The following is a 26,975-nucleotide window of genomic DNA, read 5'->3' on the forward strand; positions in this document are numbered from 1 at the left end:
TGAAACTCCCATCCAGCAGTGGCATAATATATATAACAGATGGTTTTAAGTTCCCTGCTTTTCTAAAGAGGAAATCTGGAGGGGTTGAGGGAAGTACAGGTTGGCAAGGATGATATGTGGGCACCACAAAAAAAAATAAGAGATTCCAAGCAGTGCCATGCCCACTATAAACTGGCCATATGGAAGAGCCTTTTACCGTATTTTTCGCTCTATAGGACGCACTTTTTCCCCTCCAAAAATGAAGGGGAAATGTGTGTGCGTCCTATGGAGCGAATGCAGGCTTTGGCGGAAGCCTGGAGAGCGAGAGGCGTCGGTGTGCACCGACACCTCTTGCTCTCCAGGCTCCAGGAAGCTATCCGCAAGCCTTGCGCACCTGGGGGGAGTTCCCCTGGGCGCACAAGGCTTGCGGGCAGCAGCCTGCAGCGCGCAGCACGGGGCGCCCTTCGGAGGACGCCCCGTGCTTCGCGCAGGTGTCTGCAGCCTGCTGCCCGGCGTGTGGGGCGCCCTGAAGCAGAGCCCCTCGCGCCGGGCAGACATCGGCCAGCCCCACAAGCTTGGGGGACAGCGGGGAGGCGCAGCGTAGCCATCCCACTGTTCCCCGACCTGGTTTTGGGGGGGGAAATAAAGGGGGAAAAAAATTCCTTTATTTCCCCCCCCAAAAAAGTAAGTGCGTCCTATGGGACGGAGCGTCCTATGGAACGAAAGATACTGTACTTTTGAGTCAGGACATACAGGATTGCAGTTGCTTTCTCACTTACATTCTTTTCTCTCCTTTTGAAGGTTCGTGGCTACCCAACACTGATGCTTTTCCGTGGGGGGGAAAAAGTCACTGAGCACACTGGAGCCAGAGATCTTGAAACACTGCACAACTTTGTCTTGGGGCAAGCGAAGGATGAACTGTAGAAAACATGTCTGTTTGGATACTGCTCCTCAAGCTGTGTCCGTCCAGTAAACAAGGGAGTTGAATCAAGGTGTGCTGGTACCAGATTTCCAATAGTGGTCATTTGGGAAACTGAATGTACTAAAATGTGGTATCCCTGTGTGTGTTTGTTTCCTCTAAAGCCCTACTGTGCTGAGCTTAAGAGAAGCTTACAACAAGCAATCATAGTTCAAATTGGAAACAGTTTTCATTATTAGTTGTGTTAATGAACTTCCATTTTGTCCTGGTAGTCAGTTGCCTTTTTGTATCTAAAACCAGTAAGGAAAGGTTGAAATTAGTTTACACCAGTTACGAACTTACTACATGCCTGGACCTTTGCAAAACTGCACATTTTAAACATTATTTCTGGCAAATCAGTGCTTTTTAAATGTCTCATCAATAGAAGCGGCAAAGGAAAACAAACACACACACACACACTTTGGAAAGACGCCCCTGACCACTGCTGTCATTTTGTGTTCTCTCATCATGAGGGATGTACAACAAAAAGCAATGGTACTATGTGTGCCTGCATTTATTATTGAACCATGCCATTTGTCAGGTAGTTTTTGACAGCTCAAAGACACAATACTTCTGTTCAGCCATTTACAGAGAGATTTGACTCCTTTTGTGCAGACCCAGATCATCCCTTTTTTTAAAAAAAATAAATTTTTAAAATTCTTTTAAAACCTAGAGATGGGTTATTTTTGTTACTTCAGGGGCTGTAGTTTATTAATCATGGTTAAAGAGCCTCTTTCCAAGTAATATAAACAAAGGAACAAAACCTACCTATAAGTTTTTCCAGGTGGTCTTTCATTCTGAGTAGCTTCTCTCCAGCCAGTCCCCCTCCTTTCCAGTTTGGTATTCAATATGACAGACTTAAAGCCAAAGAATTTCTAGTGCAGGTACTGATAGACACTTAAACTACAGCAGCAAACTAGATGCTGGGGGAAAAAAATCTGGTTTATATATAAACATGTATTGCCATTTTATTGGGGGAGTTTTCAGGTATGTACATAGGCTAGATGTTTTCTCTGTAGAAAGATGCTGTTGCCATTTGTTTGTTGCAGATGGAGCAATGCAACTTTCATTAGCCATATCTACATTTCTAATTTTTGTACTGTACTTTTGCCCTTCCTATTGAAGGCCAGGAAATGTGCCCAGCACAAATTTGGGGGTGGGGGGTGTAGAGTCAGGGGGTACATAACAGATAGGAAGAATGGAAAGGGCTAATTGAGATATGGTAGATGTATCAGATCAACACACATGTTTCTGCCTTAAAGGGAGCCTTTATTCAACATGGTGACTTTTAAAAACCTAATGAAGCACAATCTCATGAGCAGGCTGAAGTGCAAGTCATGACTCCTGTAAAAATCAAGTGGTACAATTGTTTACACACACAGTTTCTGAATAAATCTTTTTTTTACAAAAAAAAAAAATCTTGGTCTTGCTAATAGTACATTAAAAATTACTATATCTGACAGTTGCAATAAATTATCATTTTCATTTATTTACAAGAGCAAAGTAGTCAAAGGGAAGTGCACTTTTCCTTGCCTTGGGGAAACCTTTCTCTTACATTAGAAATAAGTATTGTATATACATTTTAAATTCATGTTTTTCAGAAGTGAGAGGTGCAAGTTAATTCCTGACCAACCAGATCACAATCTGAAGAGTGCTTTTTAATTGGGTCAGTGAGACTGAGTAACTTGCCACCTGCCAGTTCTCCTGCATGGTCTGTCCTACAACCTCTACCCCCCCCTTCCCACACACCTCTTTTTCCTCTTTAGACAGGCTTTCAAAAGGAGGAGAGGGATCAAAACTAGCAACAGGGAGAGCTGCGGAATGTAAGCATAGAAATTGCCTTTAGAGCAAATGTACAAGCTTCTTCCTGTTAGCCTGATGGGGCAATTTAACCTCTAGAACACTTCCTTTTGTGATAGCTATAGGGGCACATTGCCAGTTATGTCCCTGTTGAAGGGCAATGGACAAAACTTGCTTTTAACACTTGTTGCAGAAACCTAAGTGCAGCAGTTCATACAAGGCACTTACCTTGCCGATCAACGTTCTCACCTACATTTTGCAGGCCTTTAAAGTTAAGCAAGGAGAGCTTGGTTTGGCTACATGTAAGAATGGAGATTTTTGCCTTGAATAGTGCATTTCATTTCTTAGCTACAGCCTCTGTTTTTTCCTTGTGGGCATCGCCACCAGGATTTGGCAGGTGCCTGCTTAGAGAAACGGAATTGAAGATTGAAACAGCGCGCAGGTTTTTGTCTGTACCTTTGCTGCTTCAGCCGTGGTCCATACTTTATAATCCTCTTTGGTGTACTTAGAAATTAGAAGAACCAAAGGCTACCATTGTGCAAATACTTTAAAAGGACAAGTAGCATTGGAGTCCCCTGCTTCTGCTTAAAAACAAACAACAACAACAACAAAAATCCTCCTTAAGGCACAAATACAGTCTTAGAAGCTTCAGGTTTTTCCCTTTGAGGCACTGGATAGAAGTTATTTAGAATGGCGCACCAGATCTTTCTGAAGAGAACTTTTTGTCAGTGACATCCACAAGCTCTTACCACCATGTTCCTGTATTTTTTCAAAATGACGTTGGAATTGTCGTCGAAGTAGAGAACTGATATTGCGTTCAGCTTCGTAGGGGCACAACATGGCTTAGGAACGTTCTCTGGATTCATTAGGTGAACCTGTTTTAAGTAAATTAACAAACATATTTGTAACTTCAGCCCAACTTGTTAATCTATCACATTTCTGAGCCTGACTCCAAGCAGCTTGGGTCAGTGTCTATGGGTTAGCTCTTTTTTATCTCCATGGCCAACGCTGTGCCCTAAAGATTAGACTTCTCAATGTAGTGTTCAATTAATCCTCCTTATCCCTTTGTCTCATGGTAGATTTCCACTGATGCCAATGGCAACTTCCCTGCAACCTAGGGAAGGTTAAGCAGTTTTTCTTGGCATTGTGGTAGGGCAAGAAAATATTAAATCCCCCCCCCCCAATGCAACATAATCCTAGTTGTGGCCTACCTGTTAGAGATAAATATTTATTGAGACTTGGAAGTGGCATTTTTAAGCATCAAAGGTGTACTGTGCCCATAAGCTGCATGAAGGCAGTATTTTGAAAAGTGAAATTACATTGTATGTCAAAGGCCTCTTTAAAAAATTCTGCCTCCTCTCACCAGCATGAGAACCCCAGATCAAATTCCAACTCAATTAGCCAAGTGTATTAGACTAAAGCAGCTGCTCTCAGCTCATTAAAGGAAAGGTTGGATAGAAAAGGTAATGGGGCTAATTTCTAATCCCGGAGTTGCTTTCCTCTCCCATCCTGCAAGTGCAATTGCTTGGCCATCCGCATTTACCCAAGACCCAACCACAAATGCTGGATGAATTGCTCACCCCCACAACCCACTCTTACATTTTGCCGCCGATATGAAAGAGAAAAATTGGAGCTTCTTCACTCCCCCAAACCACCATATTAGTGGAGGGTGGGGAGGAAACCAGGCAGGGCGAACTGTTTTACAGCATCTATGAGCAAAGCCGAGGCCTCTACTTACCAAAGTCTGCACAATGGCATGATTGGTGGCGTTCATATGAGCATTGAGTGGGAAAGAACATTCTCCATCGCAGTAGTTTGCAGGATAGCCCTTGGGCGCAATTATCCAGTCCTTTATAAGAATAATATTACATCTATGAAGCATAACTATTGCAAATGCATACAGGTTGGTCCAGTTCATTGCTTATCAGAACTCTCCCTGTGTCAAACTACAGAATACTTGTTAGAAGAGTTGTACCACTTCCTTATACCCAAGTTTCTTGTGTCCTGGCTTCAGTATTCAAGTATTGGCTGTAGGTACAGAGTATTATAAATATCTATGGAGCATGTTTCAATGGCCTGTTTAATTCTTTCTACACCCTCCTACACATATGTTCATATCTGCCAGCTCCTTTCCCATGTGTAGAGAGCTGTGCATGCCAAAAGCAGACATAAACCAGAACATACTCTTAAAATGTTTACCTGACATTGTATTTTATAATAAAAGTCTACGGTTACAGTAGCTAGTTAATACACACTAAACTATGGTTGTGGTGGGTTATACACTTGGTTTAGCTCATGATGCAATACATGCTTCAACCCCCTTTTTAAAGGTGTTACAGGGTATGTGCAATCTGGGCTTGCACAAAATTGTGTGCAAATCTACTGAAGCTTCCAAGTGTTTTAAAGAGTTGGAACCATTTAACATGTGAAACCAATGGCAGTCAACCACTGGTTGATTCTAGCGTGTAAAAAACCCTGCATTTTTAGCAAGAACCATGCAGCACTTATAAGCTGTGTTCAAAAAAGCCTTATGACTGGACTAGCTAACACACATTGTGTTAAACATTATACCATAATTATGTACGTTAGAAGACACATGGGTTCAACAGAGCAAAGAGAATAGAAGAAAGAGATCTCATTCTCCATGACTGCTGTAGTGATTTGGGCTGCTAAAGGAACCAGCAACATAAGCCACATAAATAGAAACTTTTTTTTTTAAAAAAAGGTAATTTAAAATGGTGGAAGCCATCTTTAGTGACAATTGTGTGAAGCTTAAAAACACTGATGGTGAGCCTATGGAATTGTGCTCTACATACTAAAATGTGATTATCTACTTAAAGCTGAATACAAAATAAACATCTGAAAGAAGGTAACTCAATGGAAGTAGACCTTTACCCCACTTTCTTCCAAGATATGCTAACACAGAACTCAGTCTGGTAGAAAGAAATCTACTTTTGTGTTCTGAGCATTGTTTTCAGAGCATGTTTATGGACATAGAAACACCACATACCTGCCATCCCAAGTCTTGGAAGCTAACATAAAGTTCATGCTTTCTGCAAGCTGTTTTTAGGTCACTGCTGTTGTAATCTATGAGGAAGTATAAAGGGGAGGGGGATATATTTGAAACAACAAATCAAAAAAACATATCACCATAACATGGCAGAGACATTTTGTGGCTTTAAAGCCTAATGCAGATCCAAAGCAAAATTCTCTCTCACTTATCAAACTGCTATTTGAAATTAAATGAACACGCACAAGGTTTTGCCAGCACCAACCTGGCCACAGAGGTTTGCATCATATAGGGTGCAGTGCTTCAGTTATCACAACCTAAGTCGTGATAGTGCCAGCATCTTCATTACTACTAGTGGGATGCTTACAAAATTTTGTTGCAGCCTCTTGACACCTGTAATCTGCAAGGCTGCAGATATAGAGGCCCTTTGTTAACTGACTCAGTGCCACCAGACCGCAGAGAGGAGGACATGGGCAGCTTTCTAGATACCATCTTGCTATTGAAGTTGTTTGCAATTCCTCAGGGTCTCGAAGGAAACTTCTTTTTAAAAAAAACCAGTATTTACTTAAAGGGAAAAGTACAATGCTAAAAGCACATCAAGCGATCATAGAATCCAGCTGGGGCACAGTGTTTTGGCGTCCCTCTGCCTCAAAATAAACCTAACCTAGAAACCACAAGAGATTGGGAGTTGTTTTAAAAAGAGAACAATGTAAGAGCTTGGGGAGTGTTTCTTTTTTTATAAAAAAATTAAATCTTAAGAATTTCAATTTCAGATCTTGACTCTACTCGAATCACAAATTTAATCAACTTGGTAAAAGATGGTTAGTATAAGAATGCGCTCCCCATCACTAGAAGTTTTTAGACAAGCCATTGGCTTTCAAATCAAGGCCACGTGTGCTTGACCAAAAGTGGAAAGCATTGTTAAATGCCTGCTTCTTGTACTTCCAGTCCAAGCTAGCAGCTGGAAAACAATCAGGAGAATCGTGTGGTGCAGTTTCAGGCCACATTTTACAGTTTTGGCCAACTGGAGCCTTCCAGATGTTTTGGATAACAGCTTCCACCATCCACCAACTCGTCCACATTAAAACAACAACAAGGAAAACAACTTATATATATAAAAAAGCAGCAATTAGGCAGCAAGTTGTAGCAGAAAGAAAATAAAGGCTGGAAATGAGAAAAAATTGGGTTGGTAACTATCAGCCTAGAAATCAGCATTTTTACATTTTGCACTGTTAACAAAGCACTGCAGACCCCTGTACTCAGCACTGGAATTCATTTGTGCAAAAGACAGGATTGAGTACTGTATTGGTACCTATTAATTTTATGTGGTTGGTCCTGAGCTAGTTTTTAACTTTAGTTTCAATATCAGTTAATGGAAAAGTTTAAATTTGCATAGAAACTAAATATTTAAAGTTACACAAATATAAATAGGTGCCATTCCTCCCCCCACCCCAGCCCAAGATGTGGGGAGCACCTTGGAGCGAAAGTCCCTCGAAACTTAACCACAAGAAAGGTTTGTTCTAATGTGAAATTTGGCATTTTCGTGGGCTGGACTTAAAATTTTTAAAAGCTGCTCTCCACTGAAAGTAGGTAAGCTATATTTATTGGAGCTAATCCTTCCAAAACACATGAACTGCTCCTAATGAGTCCATTCACCAGATTCCACAATGTAATTAATATCCAGGATACATCAACATTGTTTTGAAAGAGATCTCTACGACTCTCCTTTTCTCAGGGTTTGTTTTAGCAGGCAATTGTTTTGAGGGATACAGCTGTTGTAAACTGATTAACCCACTTAACATAAAAGGAGTCAGCTTAGGAGAGATAATGAAATGCCTTGCTTCAGTATACTCTCATATGCTGTACTGTGACAGTATACAGAAAGAAGCAAGATGCACGCAACTTTAGAGGCCTGTTTCTGCTGTTCCTTCTTTCCCAAGTTCTCTGACCAAGGGTGGAGAAAAACTTACGTCACTTTCAAATTCCTCTGAGGAAAACCACAGAGGGCCGCTGAAGGTTTTGGAATGGGCACAAGGCCTTAATATCCTGAAATGTGTGATCGTACCATGGCATTATCAGTTCACCAACAGTTTGCAGTTAACTCAATAGGAATCTGTGCTGCCTCAGACATCTCCAACACAAGATGTCAGTCAAGTTACAGTTCTGTCATAAAACCCTGGACTGATATACACGTTGACTGAACATCTTTTACACCAATGCTTTGAGAAAGGAGTAGGCTTCCATACTGAGAGCACGAATCTATTGCTATAGTTACTGAATAAGCAAACTGACCTGCGCTTGTCAGATAACCGAAACAAAATAAAAAAATTCCTTCCAGTAGCATCTAAGTTTGTTATTGGTATGAGATTTTGACTTCTTCAGATACCACTTCTTCTTTCTCAAAGCATTGGCGTAAAAGATGTTCAGTCAACGTGTGTATCAGTCCAGAGTTTTATGACAGAACTGTAATTTGACTTCATACCACTTCATACCAATTAACAAAGGTAGTTGGTCTCTAAGGTGCTACTGGAAGGATTTTTTTTATTTTGTTTGGACTGCGGCAGACCAACACGGCTACGTACCTGTTGTCAGATAACCGGTTACAAAGCTATACCAAACAGCTGTTTATGTAGCATATGCAGCTGAGTCAAGGCCAGTACTTAAATAAGCCATTGCAGCAAAGGAAACTTAACTGTCTTAAAAGCATAACAATTCACTGTTGTGTGTGTAGGAGTGGCACAGGGCTTTTTCGTTGTTTTTGCCTTAGACAAATTAAAATTCTGTGCCCGCTTCTCAATGATCCACTGAGTAGTGTTAACAATAGCACAATAAATAACTGAGTAGGATGTTTTTACTGCCTGCCACTTCTTTATTTCCTCCCCGTTACAAATGAGTTGGAGCTCAACCGCTGTGACCTCAGCTAAAGGAAGCTCCTCTGACAGTGGGATAGGTTTAAACAAAGGCACTCCTAAGCCGTCCCTGGGTATCTCCTCTGAACAGTTCAGACAGCAGCTCATTCTCTCTTCCCAAGACAATTGCATAAGTGAAGCAGGTTTGCATCCTGGACAAATGCTTAGTTTGCCACTTTGGGCCTGGACTTGTATACATGACTTATTAGTTACTTGTCAAGTGGAATAGCATTAAACAATCATTAAGGTAAAGGGGCCCATTAGGTCCAGTCGTGACCGACTCTGGGGTTGCGGCGCTCATCTCGCTTTATTGGCCGAGGGAGCCGGCGTACAGCTTCGGGTCATGTGGCCAGCATGACTAAGCCGCTTCTGGCGAACCAGAGCAGGGCACGGAAACACCGTTTACCTTCCCGCCGGAGCGGTACCTATTTATCTACTTGCACTTTGACATGCTTTTGAACTGCTAGGTTGGCAGGAGCAGGAACCGAGCAACGGGCGCTCACCCCGTCACGGGGATTTGAACCGCCAACCTTCTGATCGGCAAGTCCTAGGCTCTGTGGTTTAACCCACAGCGCCACCCGCGTCCCTTAAACAATCATTACTAGGCAGGTAATTAAAATGTGTGCTTTTTAAGGCGTTTGTTTAGAAGCACAGTAAGTCCTGGACTTTAAGGATGAAAGAAAATGAGCTGACTGAAAGACATATTCAGCAATGCTTGGTTTGTTTTTTGTAGATACTAAAATAACAACAACAAAAGCGATTAAGCAAACAATTTTTCAGATTTTCCACACGTTTCAGTTTTTTATCACAAGGCTGCAGGATACGTTTGGTCAACTACCTCACCCTGCCTAATGGTAGGGCTCCTCTATCAACTTTGCCTTGGATAAGCCATCATGATTTTGAGTGATGTCCCACTCTACACAAACTTGCAGAACAATGAGTTCCTGCTATCCGGGGAACAGATCCTCCCCTGGAGGGTCATCTAAACTTTTGTGACCATGAGAAAGAAAGAAAAGAGAAGAAGAAATGAAACAATCGGACGACGAGAGATGAATTCGAAGCAGCTTCTGAATGTAAAGTGCTTGGGAAACGATAGCTAAAAAATAGTATTTTTTTCTCTTTTCATTTTCACGTAATCCAGGAGGCAATGAAAAGAGGTTACCTGTGATACTGGATACCCTGGAAACATCTTGAGGCTGGGTAGAGCGGTTTCGACTCTGTTCCCTCCGCCTGTTGGAGGCTGACCTAGCCGTCCGAACGTGAACCTCACTCACTTTGAAAAAAGCCACCATGAAAGGCTGTTTGTCATAAGGGCCATCCCGACCTATTAGTCCTGCTTCTCTAGGGTTTATACCGAGACCTATAAATTAAAAAAAAAAAAGTGGTGTGTCATATAAAGAGCACAGTGTTTCTGAATAGCTCTTTTGAGAAATGCAGCTGCTTTCCTACAACTAATGTTCTTCTGACCCCCCTCTTTAGTTTCCCCCTCTCTCCTCCTCCTCTATAGCTGATATCATAGGATACTCTAATTTTCAGTGAAACTTCACAAGCTTCTTTAAGGCTCCAAAGGCCACAAGTATACACAAGTGCTGTAAGAGGTACTTCACTCTGCTAATTTGCAAATTTAGGAGGAAAGGAGTGGACAATATTAAGGAACAGGTCAGGGTTATGTGTGCACCATATAAAAAATAATGACAACTCTGGGACCTGGGCAAAAATGGCAAATTAATTAAATTCAACAAAAATTATTTTATCTCACAGCTCTTCTTATATCTAGAATCATAGAGTTGGAAGAGACCACAAGGGCCATCGAGTCCAACCCCCTGCCAAGCAGGAAACGCCATCAGAGCACTCCTGACATATGGTTGTCAAGCCTCTGCTTAAAGACCTCCAAAGAAGGAGACTCCACCACACTCCTTGGCAGCAAATTCCACTGTCAAACAGCTCTTACTGTTAGGAAGTTCTTCCTAATGTTTAGGTGGAATCTTCTTTCTTGTAGTTTGGATCCATTGCTCCGTGTCCGCTTCTCTGGAGCAGCAGAAAACAACCTTTCTCCCTCCTCTATGTGACATCCTTTTATATATTTGAACATGGCTATCATATCACCCCTTAACCTCCTCTTCTCCAGGCTAAACATGCCCAGCTCCCTTAGCCGTTCCTCATAAGGCATCATTTCCAGACCTTTGACCATTTTGGTTGCCCTCCTCTGGACACGTTCCAGTTTGTCAGTGTCCTTCTTGAACTGTGGTGCCCAGAACTGTAGTGTTTATTTTGGAGGGTTTATTATTTTGAACCATCTGTTCTAATTGCAATGGGGATGAGCAATGATCCCTCTCCACTCTCCAATTACCAGGCTTCAGAAAGCAATTGTGAGCCAGACTAGATGCTGAGGATAAGGCAGCTTTGCATAGGAGCCAAATCCTAGGGGCTGAGGTCCCTTTGCACGCCCCAAGTAAAACATCTGAGCCTTCCCCCCCCCCCCAGTTAATGGGCAATGCCATTCAAATGGTGTGCTGTGTCTTGTGACTGATTATGTGGGGCAAGGTGTTATGTATTCAGTGGTCTGTGTTTGCCTGAGCTTGAGTCTGAACTAAGGATTCTGAGCTTCTGTGTTCTGTTTCGATACATGATGTCCAATCACAGAACATTTCAGGATTAGGGCCTCTGCCATTGGCCCTTGAACTCTGAGTCTTGATTCACAGCTTGGAAGTTTAGACAGCCAATCACGGTGGGAGAGGGAGTGGCCCAGGCTTTCAGGAATGTATATAAGCAGTTGCTTTGCCCCTGTTTCCCAGTTATGTAGTTCAATAAAGGTTCTTGCTGTGTCTTGCCTCATGGCAACCCACCTACACTTCACAGGGCTTATCCACCCCCAATATTTGATTCAAGTTGGTACCCTTGCAGCTTCATATGCTCTATTGAATTCCACCAGAAGGTGAAATATATTATGTCAATCTCTGGGGCTCCAATGGCCCTAAATCATCTGTGGCATGTTGCAAAAGGGAAACATCAGAGGAGAACTCCCAAAAACTTAGAACAAGTTCCTCTCCGTAGCTGCATCAGGAAAAGAGGTTGAAACACTGAGGAAATGTTATGCACGGTGGCATTTCATCAGCAGACAAGTAAACAGAAGGCCTCTTGGTCCAGTTGAAAGATACACAAAAATTGAGATGAAATTGAGGAGCTCCCATCACCCTCCCAGAAGACACTTCCACAGCCCCACACAGAGACCTGTGGGTATTATTTATATTTCAGAAAAACCTTGCTGTAAGCACCTTCTCCAACCCCCAACCCCCCGCATCCAGAAGTCAGGCATTCCCAAAATTTCACAGCCACAGACATAGGGCATGCAGCCTAGAGAGAGCAGCTTTCCAATATGTGCAGTTGGATCCACAGCCCGGCCATCACATCACAGCTGTGTGCTTGGCTACATTAGCCAGATCATCACATCACAGCTGAACACTATAAACAGAGCTTCCAATTAATGACTAGGACATTGGCCAGATGTTTAAAGTATGTTGGCCTGTTACCTACCGTCCCTGGTCACCACGCTCATCTGGAGTCCCAAGTTATGCTGAGGGTTTATCACCCACATGTTGCTGGTGGCAGTGATGTCAAACTCCAGCCAGCCTTCTTCGGAGGCCCATACTGCTCTGGTGTCCAGCAAAAACAGATCTGAATCTCTGAAGAAGAAGAAAGGGGAGGGAAGGAGGGAGGAGCAGAGAGAGCATTTTACTATTATTCTGGTCCAAATTTCCCATTTGCTTTCACAGCTTCTTCGCTAGCAGGAGGCAATGTTAGAAACACTTCTCAGCTGTCATTATAAATTTAAACACAGCCTTAAATCCTGATTTTACATACATTCAACTGTTCCCTGCCCAATCATCATCATCATATTATTATTAATATGCCACCCATCAAACGAAAGAAGTATCCAGTCTCTTCTTAATTCGTCTCTGACTTCCTCTACACCAAGCCATGGGCCTAATTGGGCCTGCCAGCCCTCTTAAGTTGTCCCACAAGGCTGTTTGGGGAAACCATACACACCTGGCCAATCACCTGATGTAATCAGATGCCAGGCATGGGACAGTTAAAAGGATCTCTTATCCCCAAACTAAGCACCACAGAGCTGTGCTTTCCTGCTCTCCCCTACCAATACACCACCATACAAAACGCAGTGGGAACCACTGAGAGAGAACTGAACCATTTGCAGAACTGAACAACACTTGCATATTCCAGCCTGTTGCTTGCTCTTCAGGAGTTTGAAATGTGTGTTTGCAGAGGGAAACATATTCGGAACTGAGGAGGTTATGATTTTTTTTATTTTTTTACAAAGCATAGAAATGGCACATGGAAAAAGTGTTACGCTCACACACACAAGCAAATTCTCCTCGCCAGATCAAGGAGCAATCACACTTTTGTTACGTATGCGTGTTTTGTTTTAGAAATGTGAAGCTAAGCCCTACAATGAAGACAATGACCCTAGTTTAAGAGCCACTCTGCAAAATGACGAAATGTTTATACAAAGGGGCGATAAGGGAGTCTCTGAATTGGAGGGAACATTTTTTCCTCATGAGAAGATAGAACTTGATAAAAACTTTTTTTTTACCCGAAGTCATCGTTTCTACGTCCATTCACACAAGCATACAGCTTATCGGGAGCAATGTGTCAATGGCCTGAAGATAAATCTGCTGTTTGAGTCTGTTAGCCCAAATTCAGTGGACTTACATGATGGCATTGGGAAATCCTATACGTACAGGAATGCCACAACCTGTCCCACTAATATTTACGGTTTTCAAACATTAATTCGTACAAAATGTGTTATTCCCTGTTCACTGGCTTACCACTAAAAGCCAGATGGATTAAATTAACATTTAAATCACCAATGGAGATGACTCATAGAAATCTTCACACAGCAAAGTCCGTTCTGCACTTTGAACCACCTTTCAGCAGCTCTGAATATTTAGACCTTAAGTTCGAAACTCCACCACTTTAGCCACAAGAGCAGCTGCTATGTATTTACAAAATGACTGAAAGCTCTGCTTTTTCAAGTCAGGTGCAGATGCACAGTTTCCAAACTGATTTCCAAAAAAGCAAACAGGTCCCTGAGGGACTCGCGGTAAACTTTCTTAAGTACACTGACTCCTTCCCAATTCAGGTGTAAATACACACATTCTGCAAGCTGGTCCCCAAGCAGAAACACAACCCCCACCCCCGAGACCCACACCTGTTTGTTTGCAGTAGAATACAAACTAGAGGAGAAACCAGACCACACATACTCTAAAAACTATACAGCTCTTTTCTGAAACAGCTGGCAGCATGCTGTGTTTTTCATGCCTGATTTCCACTCCTCATGACGACCTGGCCTAACCTTTCTTCATCACCTGCAATACAGAAGAATTGTCCTCTTGCTAAGAAAGATCCATCCATTCATAGAACCTTATCTTGGTTCCTCCTCAAAAAAATAATAATCCTAGGAACTGTCATTTTATACCTCAAAGAGCTTCAATCTCCAGCACCCTTAAACCACAGTTCCCAGGATTCTTTGGGGGAAGCCATCTAATTTAAACATATTGTGTTGAGGAGACATGTTTAGATGGCAAACCGTAGAGTTGGAAGGGACCCCAAGGGTCATCGAGACCAACCCTCTGCAACGCAGGAGTCTTTGGCCCAACACGGGGCTCAAATCCACAACCATGAGATTTAAGAGTCTTAAATCTGAGCCATCTCCATTCACAAAGAAACACAATTCAGATTTTGCTCGCCAGGAGCTGTTCGCAGCATATACATGTTCACACCCCCTTCCCATGCAATCTTAGCCTAACCTACTTTACAGGGTTGTTGTAGGGATAAGAGTGTGTGACTAGCCCTCCCTGATTTATTACATTGGAGTAGAAGAGACATCTCATTAACGACTGGAGAAATGCCAAAGAACATTGGATATCTGCTTGGGATGTTTCTGACCCAGTATTAATTCAGCAAGGAAGCAGGAGTGAAACCAAAAGTAGACTGACCAGCTAGCTGAATCAAATTATATTGCTATGGGGGGCAGGGGGTAAACCTCTAACATTTTACTCTTTGATAGTTGTACTTCCAGTTTACTTGGTAACACCCCCCCCCCCCCGCCACTGCCACTGCCCGCCTGGGAAAAGCTAATGTTTGAATAGCAGCTGGTTAAGGAACAACATTGGGCAGACGCCACAATTTGATTTTATCTGGACTGTTTGTCAATATGGCAGCTACCTGCAGTGGAAGTCTCCTGGACTGATTCGGCAGAAACACCAGTTTGTGAAGAGAGGGTGTGAATTTACAGAGGGGAATCCTGGACTACAGATTAGGACTATAAAGAAGAAGAGTAAAGACATAAAATCCACACAGAAACATTTTATTTGGGCTTAAACTCACTTGCAGAATGAATGCAGAGGCTGTTGAAAACAATGAAGGATTAACATCAGAATGTATTAAGGGAATTATTATAATACTTTGAAATGCAGTAGAACTATGAGATGATTAGGATTCCCTCTGATCTCTAAGCATGGGAAGTCAGCTAAAAAATATGAATACTTTATAATTAGGCATAATATTGGGATTGTTTGATTATTGGATAATTTTTAATATATAATTTGGTTTGATTGGAAAAATTTAATACAGTGGTATCTTGGGTTAAGTATTTAACTCGTTCCAGAGGTCCATTCTTAACCTGAAACTGTTCTTAACCTGAAGCACCACTTTAGCTAATGGGGCCTCCCACTGCCGCCGCCACGCGATTTCTGTTCTTATCCTGAAGCAAAGTTCTTAACCCGAGGTACTATTTCTGGGTTAGCGGAGTCTATAACCGTATGTAACCCGAGGTACCACTGTAATATTAATGTGTGTGCGCGTGCATGCGCGTGCAACTAGCCCAATGTCATCTGCTGAGCTCCATGGTTGACTCAGGATGTGAACTAGATCTCTTCAGTTCTATCCTGGGCATTTTAATGCTGCTATACTACTCAATCAAGAGATTGGGCATTGCCTACATACATATGTTTATGTACGTATGTATTTGTGTGTGTACACACAACACACACACTGTTTTTACTCTTCAGTAAACCCCTTCAAGAATAAATAAGGTCATCAAACACATGAGCTAGAAAAAAAGAAAGCAGTGACCAGGACTACCTAAGCAATAGGGACTCTGTTGCTGACACAGAAATCATTTATTTCTGGAATTTCTATCCCACAAGGCTCTTGAGAACGGAAAAATTAGCTTCAGCTTTTCGAGGAAGAATGTCCATTTGCTATTTTATAAATATCGCCTCTGAGCTACTATTCTTAAACAGATACATCCTGACACCTATTTAGAGCATTTGCAGGACAAGCACTTTTGCAACTGAAGGTGACATTTTCCATGAAATCTAAACATTTCTTTTACGATAAAACTAAAACTTCTTTCTTTGGGCAAGAAGCTGGAAGCTTTTTATTCATTCTAATCATTTACCTCAGCACCAATTATATTATAGAAATTTAAGTAGTTGGCTACTGGTTTTGCTTCTATATTACTGAGGCAGCCAGATTAAAATAATTTTTCCTCTCTCCCTTGAGCACACATCACACCATGGAGCACTGCCACAGCAAAACATCAGAGCTATAAAAAGCTATATTTCATATATAGGTGTTTTTTTCTCAACATTGCCTACTTTCCTACACTCTCTATCCAGCCCTTCAGTTATGTATTTTTTCAACCAGGCAGAAATATCCCTGAAAATGCAGTGAGAACAAACAGAACACTTTCTTCAAGCCATTGAGTTTCAGACAGGGTCCTCTTATTTTAATTATGGTTCTAAGGACCACGGTTTTTGGACCGTCTTCAAAGGTCAGCATTACTCAGGTTCTTAACAGGACTATTACACATCAGCAGCCATTTACTGAGCCATTAATTATCCCAAACTCACTAAAAGGTTCTTCATGCCGAACTTCTTCTTTTTTCGTTTGTTTACTATTCTTCAACAACACGTTGACATAGCAGTCTAGACTGAGCACAGTGGTCACCACAGGAAGGATATTTTTTTAAACTTAAGTTATGAGAGTGTTTGTGGGCACAGGCTACCACTCTGCATTTAAATGCAAGCCGTATATATTAGTATATCCTTCCTGCGTTGGGCGAAATCTTTGACCTGCTAACTCCAGCAGCTATGGGCTGCCATGCGCCCGGATTTTCCTGGACGTTTTACCGATTTCAGCGCGTACACTGCTGCCGACTGCGGTATTCTGGATATATCTGGGAAATCCTGGACGTACTGCAACCCTATTTTGAATTAGAAACTCAGGCACTGGTTTGGCTCAATTTCCTGTTGGGATGGGGGGATTTAATACTGTGAAAGGTAAAGGTACCCCTGACCATTAGGTCCAGTCGCGGACGACTCTGGGGTTGCGGCGCTCATCTCGCTTTATTGGCCAAGGGAGCCGGCGTACAGCTTCTGGGTCATGTGGCCAGCATGAGTAAGCCGCTTCTGGAGAACCAGAGCAGCGCACGGAAACGCCGTTTACCTTCCCGCCAGAGCGGTACCTATTTATCTACTTGCACTTTGACATGCTTTTGAACTGCTAGGTTGGCAGGAGCAGGGACTGAGCAACGGGAGCTCACCCTGTCGCGGGGATTCTAACCCCTGACCTTCTGATCGGCAAGTCCTAGGCTCTGTGGTTTAACCCACAGCGCCACCCGCGTCCCTCAATATAATAAATACAATTATAATTAATATGTGGTGCACTCGAGTAAAGGAATATCAACAGTAGAGTTCCACCCTTTCTTCTCTATTTACTTCTGCAATAACCTATACACAAGCACCAGGCCGCCTTTAATAAACAGTTCCCGTGCAAAAAGAGCAAGACAAACACTACCCATTGAGATGGAGTATCTCCCTTTGATCATCATCTCATGCCACAGACTTGTGGTTTTTAATAGACTAGTTGTTTGGACAGTGTAGGAGGATCTGGAGGGGGGAGGGGGGGAGGGTTGAGGAGGGGGGAGTTAACAGGATATTTACCTTTGAAAAAAATAATCAAGCCCAAGGCTTTATATATTTGATCAGCCACAAAGCTTCAGTCCTGTCCTTCTGACCTGACACCTCAAGGGGGTAAAGAAAATTTCAAAGTTTCTTTCTATATTATGTAAACAACCGCTTTCTAAAAATAAATGCCATTTACTTTCCTCTCACTTTAGAGGCCTCCTTCCAAATGAATTACCTCTTTTCCAGAGAGATCTAACATTCAGCTGCCGTCATCACCACGAACTTAACACTTTTTTTAATCTTCTAGTCACAGGGATACTAGCTTCTTGACAATCATATCTGGAAAATCTACTACAAACCTTTGCATTTGATAATGAACCAGGTATGACTTTGGAGAAAGAGAGATAGATGGAGCCCCATTTTGGCTGTCTGTCAAGGCAGACCCAGGATCTGCCAGGCTATGGTCACTTCCAAGGAGAGCAGATACCAAAGGCCAACATACTTCCCTTATAATTTGCTGCAGATCCTGGTAACTGCTCCAAGTTGCAAGCACTGGCTTGCAAGGGACCATACTTTTGTCTGTAGCCTCACATTCCTACAGTGGTCAGCAGCTTACAGGTGGATCTGTTGTCCCTTAAGGCAAGGATTTGCAGGGTGAATGAGATCTTGAACAGCTGGTGACTGGATTCCCTAGGTGAGCCATTCACACAGGTGATCTGTATTACTGTTTTCAGGATTTCAGCCCAACCACAGGCCAGTCTTGAGGCTCCTGCGTTGTTGCTCTTTCCCTCAAAGTGTGTAGACACCACAGTTCAAGAAGGTCACTGACAAACTGGAACGTGTCCAGAGGAGGGCAACCAAAATGGTCAAAGGCCTGGAAACGATGCCTTATGAGGAACGGCTAAGGGAGCTGGGCATGTTTAGCCTGGAGAAGAGGAGGTTAAGGGGTGATATGATAGCCATGTTCAAATATATAAAAAGATATCACATAGAGGAGGGAGAAAGGTTGTTTTCTGCTGCTCCAGAGAAGCGGACACGGAGCAATGGATCCAAACTACAAGAAAGAAGATTCCACCTAAACATTAGGAAGAACTTCCTGACAGTAAGAGCTGTTCGACAGTGGAATTTGCTGCCAAGGAGTGTGGTGGAGTCTCCTTCTTTGGAGGTCTTTAAGCAGAGGCTTGACAACCATATGTCAGGAGTGCTCTGATGGTGTTTCCTGCTTGGCAGGGGGTTGGACTCGATGGCCCTTGTGGTCTCTTCCAACTCTATGATTCTATGATTCTATGACTCCATCTGCCTAATTTGGATCAGTGCCTCTCTAGTTGATAAGAGCCAGAGATGCAATATCTTTTGCTTTCCCTCCTCCTAGTCATTCTACCAAACTTCCTTTTACATCTCCAGATTCCTGCATTTTCTATGTGAAACAATTTACACTACCTAATGGCAGGATTACTAGTTGTAGATGCTTTAGAAAACATGGTAGCTCATCCTTTGGACTCTTTTACGACTGGTGCTTCAAAGTCTGCATTGACCTTATATCCTTCTGAATGTATACTCTTGCACAATTTCCCACTCAGTTCACTGGGCTATCACAGGTGTGTTTCCTTTCCTAGCAATTTTACCTTTAATTATTGCCAAATTCAAACAGATTTTTGATGTGGCGCTGACATGGTTTAGGCACAAGAAGCTGAAAGTTAGACTTTAATAGTGCTGTGCTCTTCTTTACTAGATTGTTTTCATCATAATAATAAAAGTTGTTGTTACCTCACCCGTCTGGCTGGCTTTCCCTGGTCACTCTGGGCAGCTTCCAGAAGAATATAAAAACATAATACAATATCAAACATTAAAAACTTCCCGATATAGGGCTGCCTTCAGATGTCTTCTAAAAGTTGTGTAGTTCTTTATCTCCTTGACATCTGATGGGAGGGCGTTCCACAGGGAGCATATTACCACGAGAAGTAATTATATTACAGTTTAATTATTTTAAAACTATTTTCTCTTATACGTTATAAATATAACAACAACAACAACTGATAATTGTAATTTGATACAGTCTTACACATCCTCCAAACTACTCACAACTTGCTATATCATGTAAAAACTTCCAATATGAGCTTGGCAGGTGTTTGATAAGCCATTATCTGCGCTTACACTGGTGCATTTTCAACAGTCTTCCAGCAAGAAAGATTTTTTTAAAAAAACTATATTATTTCAACAAATTCCTGTGCCCTGATTTAAGAACTGTCATTAAATCAGGGAAGAAATAACTCATGGGGAAAGAGGTAAGAGAATGTTGTGGTTTCAACTTAGATGGTTCCTCTTGAAATAAGGTCAAATGTTACCATCATTTTCTTTTACTAGGGTTATTGCCTTCACAAACAATTGAAGAAAAGCTGTGTAATTTTCTCCAAGGGATGCTAAGGTTGGCCAGAAACCTGACCTACCTTACAAGAATATCATTAATCTTTCCATTATGTTTTGTTAACAATGCCAGCGGTTTTCGTAATGATAAAATGTGGTCTGCAATGATGATGTGATTTAAAACCACTACCACAACTGTATTGTTATTATTTTTAAGAGCCCTAAAAGATGGAAAAGGAAGCTTCATTATGACTATTCATTAAGACTTTTAAAACCCTCCTTTTTTAAAAAAGAAAAGATGTGCCTAAATTACACTAGGCTGAATGGCTTTTATAATTATAAATACCGTAACAATCCCACAAGCACCATTTCTACTTTTGTGTTGCCTTAAATGGTAGCACTACAATAATGTTCCCCTAAGACACCTTGCTAGTTTAAGAAGTACTTTGGGCATGCATTTAAATGATGATACATTCAAAAATTATATTCAAGTAATTCAAACAACACAGCAGCTCGTTAAGCTAATGGGTTAGATCAACATTGTGCTCAACTCCATCTGTTTTTGGACTACAATTCCCATCATCCCTGACCACTAGGTCCTGCTAGCTAGGGTCCCTAGCTGTTTTTGGACTACAACTCCCATCATCCCTAACCTAGGGATGATGGGAGTTGTAGTCCAAAAACAGCTGGAGACCCAAGTTTGGGAAACGCTGGATTAGATGATCTTATCTATTTGCCACTTCTCCATCATTACAAGTCAAGGTTTTGCCTGACAAGCCCCAATCTATATGGAAAATTTAATCTTTTTTATGATACCTCATAAAATACACTAAGTATCAAGTACCAATGTGATAAATAAGTAAATAGAATTCAGGGGTGCCTGACTCTTGGCCATCTCTACAACATGGCAGAGAAGGGTTTGACAAAAGAGGTCTTTTTTTTAATGTTCCCCAACTTAAATTTTGTCCATGGAGTTTTCTTGGCAGGGATACTGGAGTGGCTTGCCGGTTCCTCCTCCAGGTGGATCACATTTGGTCTTAACTCTCCACTATGACCTGTCCATCTTGGGTGCCCTGTTCGGCATAGTTCATAGCTTCTCTGAGTTATTCAAGCCCCTTCGTCACAGCAAGGCAGTCATCCGTATAGTTAAAGCTATGGTTTTCCCAGTAGTGATGTATGTAGTGAGAGCTGGACCATAAAGAAGGCTGATCGCAGAAGAATTGATGCTTTTGAATTATGGTGCTGGAGGAGACTCTTGAGAGTCCCATGGACTGCAAGAAGATCAATCCTATCCATTCTTAAGGAAATAAGCCCTGAGTGCTCACTGGAAAGACAGATCGTGAAGCTGAGGCTCCAATACTTTGGCCACCTCATGAGAAGAGAAGACTCCCTGGAAAAGACCCTGATGTTGGGAAAGATGGAGGGCACAAGGAGAAGGGGACGACAGAGGACGAGATGGTTTGATAGTGTTCTCGAAGCTACCAGCATGAGTTTGACCAAACTGCGGGAGGCAGTAGAAGACAGGAGTACCTGGCATGCTCTGGTCCATGGGGTCACGAAGAGTCGGACACGGCTAAACGACTAAACAACAACAACTTAAATTTTCCTTTGTGTGTAACAAACTGGACACATTAGGGAAGTGGGCATGCTATGCATGTTCTCTGATGTACTGCTTTGCTACATGCAGGTCATTGTTTATGTGGGAAGATCTGTAGCCTGAATTAGTAAAGTCCAGGATTCTACTACCAAAGTCTCCAAAAACTATCGTATGGTTTTAGGTTCAATCCACGCTCACAGCCTCTAATTTTTAAAACTATTGTGAGGCCTGACATAAACAGTCTGGGATTTACCATGTCAATGCTGTATTGACTTTGCCCTCAAACTAAACAAACAAACCCAACTCAAAAGTGCTCATCCTACTTCCAAGCGGACAACAGAGAAATCTCTCTTTGCTTCCTTCACAAACTCTATAGATTCATAGTTATTGAAAACCATCTCATCAAATATTAAGGAACATGACATATTTGCTCACATCATTAGTCTCAAAGAAAAGACTGAGAAGTCTGTAGTTTAAGTAAAAGGCAGCTGTTCACTTTTGGCTTATATGGAACATTTTCTGGAACTTGGTGTCTTAGAAACTGTTGCTGGCTTGTGTTCTTTTTTTCTTTTCTTTTCTTTTAAGTAATTTTGTCCTTCTCTCTACTCTTGAGCCTTAAAAGACTGTTCCCAATAGGAAAGCAATATATTCCAAATGAATCATCAACACAAAAGAAGCAAAAAATTAAGAAAAACATGTTAGCTGCAACTTGTGCAGAAGTTCTCATTTTAAATTAGCAGATGGGGCAGGGAGAGTGATAAAGAGATAATAAGGGGACAGAATTGTTCCAAGCAAATTGGGGTCCAAATTATTCAAAGAAGCTACAGTGAATTATTATTTTTTTAAAAAAAAACCATGCTTATGAGATCGTGTATGGATTCATACTTTGGGCTTTCCTGGAGTCCCTAAGGTGTGATTCTGGCACCACTGAAGTGAATGGCAAGTCTCCCACTGGCTTCAGAAGAGCCAAGGCTTCTTCCTGGTGATTGCTGGAGTGTTTGTATGAGATCTAAAATGCACCCATGATGAGACCAATGCAGAGCACACATTTGAGATCAAACCTGAGTTTATGCATTTGGTCACAATGCCTATTTTAGAGCCTGACAGTTTCACAGAGCTTGCAGTTTGTGGAATTTTCATGAAATAAACTCAGAGTTGGGCCAGCAGGTGTTTAACACCATATACATATATACAGGGCAATCCTTGTTTTGCATGGGGGGTTCTGACCCCCATGAGTGTCTACAGAGCACACGTAAGCCCAGACCAGCCCCTTTTTGTGACATTCTGGGGCTATTTCCCACAGGTTCAGCGCTGTGCATGTGTGTGCGGTCGTGTGCCATTCAGATGCTCCTAAACCGGGAATTGCCTGTATATTAAATAGTGTTGCAATGATGCTTGGAATATCTACACACAGACGACTCCGTTTGGCACAACTTGCAGATGGGCTTTCATGCCTTCTTAGCCAAAATGGAAGGGTCCATGGAAGGAAGTGTCAAATTATCCAGTAATCAGAAGAGATCAGACGCACACCAGTTAGAATGCAATTCTGCTGCAAAGCGTGACTAAAAGTTTTTCATGAATTGGAGGGGGGTTTTGTATATAAAAGGTAAAGGTAAAGGGGCCCCTGACCATTAGGTCCAGTTGCGGACGACTCTGGGGTTGCGGCGCTCATCTCGCTTTATTGGCCGAGGGAGCCGGCGTACAGCTTCCGGGGCATGTGGCCAGCATGGCTAAGCCACTTCTGGCAAAGACTCTCCTCCCTGGAAGAGAGGGGAGTGGTTGTGGGCGGGAGCCCGAGCTCCGCCTCTCGCAGGGGGGCATGAGCCCCCTGCCTCTTCCGCCCACCTGGCTGGTGCCCATGCCCCCCCCCACGGCAGGCACCCAATCAGGTGCCTCCGAGGGGGCGTTTACAGCAGCCTTTTTGCTGTGGCACCAGCCCCTCCTCTGCCTCATTCACCTTCGTCATCTCATCGCGAGTCATCAGCTAGGAGTCATCACAGGGAAGAGCCATGAGGTTTGGAGTGGGGGGCTATGCCTTCAATTTTTGGGTATTCCGTTAAAGGAATCTGGCGGTCGTGTATTATGTCCGATGCCTGCTTGGTGGGAGGCCATGGCACGACCCTCGGTGACATCAGGGGGTGAGCCTTTAGTTGTATTAGCATCAACAGGCTCCACCTACTGGTGAATAAACCCCCCTTGTTTAGAAATCCAATGCCTAAGCCAATACCTTCTCACTGCTGTAATCAATAAAGTTGTGGCCTTTTCTTGCCCATTAACCTTATATCACGTGTCCTTGTGTGTTCATTTCACATCGCGGGGGTCGGGCCCTCGAACCACAATCCAGAGTAGCGCACAGAAACGCCGTTTACCTTCCTGCCAGAGTGGTACCTATTGATCTTCTTGCACTTTGACATGCTTTCGAACTGCCACGTTTGCAGGAGCTGGGACCAAGCAACGGGAGCTCACCCCGCCACGGGGATTCAAACCGCTGATCTTCTGATCGGCAAGTCCTAGGCTCTGTGGTTTAACCCACATCGCCACCCACGTCCCTTTTTTTGTATATAGGGAACCCATAAAAACACAAGGGTATTTCCCCCCTCCACCATACCCTTTCTATACCTATAATTAGATATTACACAAACACACACACACCACAATATACATGGACTCTGTACTCCTTCCTCTATATGCAAGCAGACTAGCTTCCGCACAACTTGATACACACAGCTTGACACATCTTCAAACTCCTCATCTGCAAGTCCTCCTTCATATTCAGCCCTGTTCAGCCCTTTAACTTACAAAATCTCATTTGTTTACTTTATCAGTACCACCGTATATAAGCATATTCATGGTATAATCTAAAAACAATGCAATTGTCCAAGAATGCTACATAGATTTTTATAATGGCAGTTCTAATTTAGTTAAAAGTATATAAAACTTTGGTTTCCAAATACCTGGCTTGCTCGGTCTTTATTTTAGGCACTGCAGTGCGGCTCCCTAAGCAACTTTCTTGATGCAGTTGTGTTAATGTTGTTCATATCCAATCATTGCTATTGAAATACAAATCATAGATATCAGCTATGGAACAGCTTCCATCCAGAGACTCCCAGCTGGAGCCTATTTCAGAAGCCCCCTAAAACCTCCTTATCTGGGCTGACTTTGAGTGAATGATGGGCTTTGGATTTTTAGCCAGGAGGAGTTTGGAATTTTAGGGTGGTGCTTTTAATTACCTTTATTTGGCCAGGTCCAACCTATTGGGATGGAACATATTAAACAGTACAATCTCTCATACAACAAAAAAAAATATTTAGAATATACTGGACCCCATTAAGTTTGTTTAAAAAAGGGGCTGTCTAAGGTATGGAGATGTTGGAGATGCAATAGGGATAATGCGTCTCTAAAACATATGTTTTTTCACTGTCCTATTGAAATATACTCAGAGTCGCAAAGTGATTTCATGCTCTTTATTCAGCTCATAGTGGTGAGGAGGAATGAATGGATGTCCCCTCAAAGTATCTGCTTTATATACATTATTTACACAATGGGCTGCACATGATTGGCTAATTCTGGAATTCTACTGTAAGCCAATCAAGTTGTGGATTCACTTATATCTGGAGCATGACTGGGTGGTTCCTGCCAACCAATCATACTGCTGCATTGTTCTAGGACCAATCAGACTGCTGCATTCTGAATCCTATTGTTCTAGGACCAATCAGACTGCTGCAATTTGGATCCTATTGTTCTAGGACCAATCAGACTGCTGCAGTTTGGACCCTATTCAACTCAGTACATAACACCTATATTGAAAGATTTCTGGCAGAAGGTAACTGAAACCATCAACAGAACTGTATGGAACCACCTTACATTTACAGAGCAAAATATCCTCTTGAATTATATACCCAGCACATGGAACCTTACAAAAGGATGGGTTTTGTTTCTCTCTTTCACAAAAAAGAGAACCATATTGAACAGTATAATCCTATATATGTTTACTCTGAAGCCAGTCCAAATGAGTTAAATGGGACTTATTTTCCCAGCCAACTTAAAGTGTATCCAGTAAATGATTCCTGCCAACAAAAGGGGGGGAAATTAAGTCACAGTCTCCCTCCCTCCAGGTTTTACAGTTTTAGCAGTGAAAGGCACAAACCTGTTCTGATGTTCTTTCAATACTTGATAGATGCTAATCAGAAAGGTTTGGTTTTTAAAGCCTCCGAAAACACAATCCTTGTAGATTCGGAACTCGGCAGCGGTAACAGCCTCTCCTTCTGGAATCCGAGACAAATTAAACTTGAATTCCTTGTGGTGTCGCTGGTAAGGTGTGAATTCCTTGTCATATTCAACTGTTTAAAACAAACAAGACAATTCAATTTAACTGTGATTTCTCCACATTCTCCACTTCTCACTCTATTTTGTTTCAAAAAGTGCCCCAGAAAATGTTCAAGCTTTAAGTATTTTAAATTAAAAAGCAACTGAAATTTCACAAGAAAGCCTGTATGACGTGAAACGATTAATAGTATTGGTTACATTTATTTCTTGACTTTTCCCAAATAACATGGATGCAGTGTGCATGGGAATGCCATGCCATCTGAAATTCCTCTTACTTATTTTTCAGAGATGGAACTACATTAGGCACATCAGAATACAAGACCAGGGCCATATACTCAGCCATTTTGTATAGAATTTGCTATTGCACCGGCATATCAAACAAGCTTATAACCCAAATCCAGTATAACCCAGTGAAAGCTTTGCCACTGAGTTATGTATCAATAGGTCTTCGATAACGGGGATGCATTACTTATGTGACAAAATTAATAGCCGTGCTTGAAAAGTATAGCATGAGTAGCTCTTGCTCTCAAAGTATTGTTGGTGCAACTCCCACCCTGTAACTCTTAAAGCTGTACCAAACTACACACTCTATTCCTAAAATCAAACAGCTGGAACACTGCTTTTCGGCTAGCAGCTACAAGAACTGTATGCTGGAGGGTAGAGGAATGACAGGTAATTTTGTTTTGTTTTATTATTATTATTGATATTGTTGTTGTTGTTGCATTTTTCCATTACATACATTCATTTTTTTCTGTGCTATTCTAGTTTTTCTTTATCACCCCTTTTAAACATTTAATACGTCTAATAGAATAGTAATTATCTATTACAGCCATAAAACATCTATCATGTGAAGACTTCCCAGCCCATCTTTCCTTGACATCCTAGATTTTCATTTAATTTTGCTGCCATCTCCTTGGGTTTATGTCACCCATCATAATGCACTTATAAGTTTCATGTTCTCTTCCATTTTCAAGCTATTCTCTACAACAAAACACGTTTCAGAAAGCTGACACTGGCTGCAAGCCCATACTAGTAAACGTGT

At 42.1% G+C, this 26,975-nt stretch overlaps 2 protein-coding genes across 2 annotated transcripts in view; one reads left to right on the forward strand and one right to left on the reverse strand.

Moving 5' to 3' along the window:
* Positions 1 to 2,355, forward strand: part of TXNDC5 (thioredoxin domain containing 5) — a 28,223-nt gene extending 25,868 nt beyond the window's left edge. Inside the window, exon 10 of the mRNA XM_083449731.1 lies at positions 781 to 2,355. Within this exon, the coding sequence (XP_083305857.1) occupies positions 781 to 903 (123 nt within the window). The 3' untranslated portion in view covers positions 904 to 2,355. The remainder of the gene's footprint in view (positions 1 to 780) is intronic.
* The window catches only part of BMP6 (bone morphogenetic protein 6), an 88,121-nt gene continuing 63,331 nt past the window's right edge, over positions 2,186 to 26,975 (reverse strand). The window contains exons 2-7 of the mRNA XM_083449507.1: positions 25,755 to 25,947; positions 12,191 to 12,339; positions 9,819 to 10,016; positions 5,748 to 5,824; positions 4,476 to 4,586; positions 2,186 to 3,612 (exon numbers count right to left, since the gene is read on the reverse strand). Coding sequence (XP_083305633.1) covers positions 3,463 to 3,612; positions 4,476 to 4,586; positions 5,748 to 5,824; positions 9,819 to 10,016; positions 12,191 to 12,339; positions 25,755 to 25,947 — 878 coding nt within the window. The 3' untranslated portion in view covers positions 2,186 to 3,462. The remainder of the gene's footprint in view (positions 3,613 to 4,475; positions 4,587 to 5,747; positions 5,825 to 9,818; positions 10,017 to 12,190; positions 12,340 to 25,754; positions 25,948 to 26,975) is intronic.

The sequence above is a fragment of the Podarcis tiliguerta genome (genome assembly GCF_965153285.1).
Source record: "Podarcis tiliguerta genome assembly, chromosome: 7".
NCBI classification, from domain to species: domain Eukaryota; kingdom Metazoa; phylum Chordata; class Lepidosauria; order Squamata; family Lacertidae; genus Podarcis; species Podarcis tiliguerta.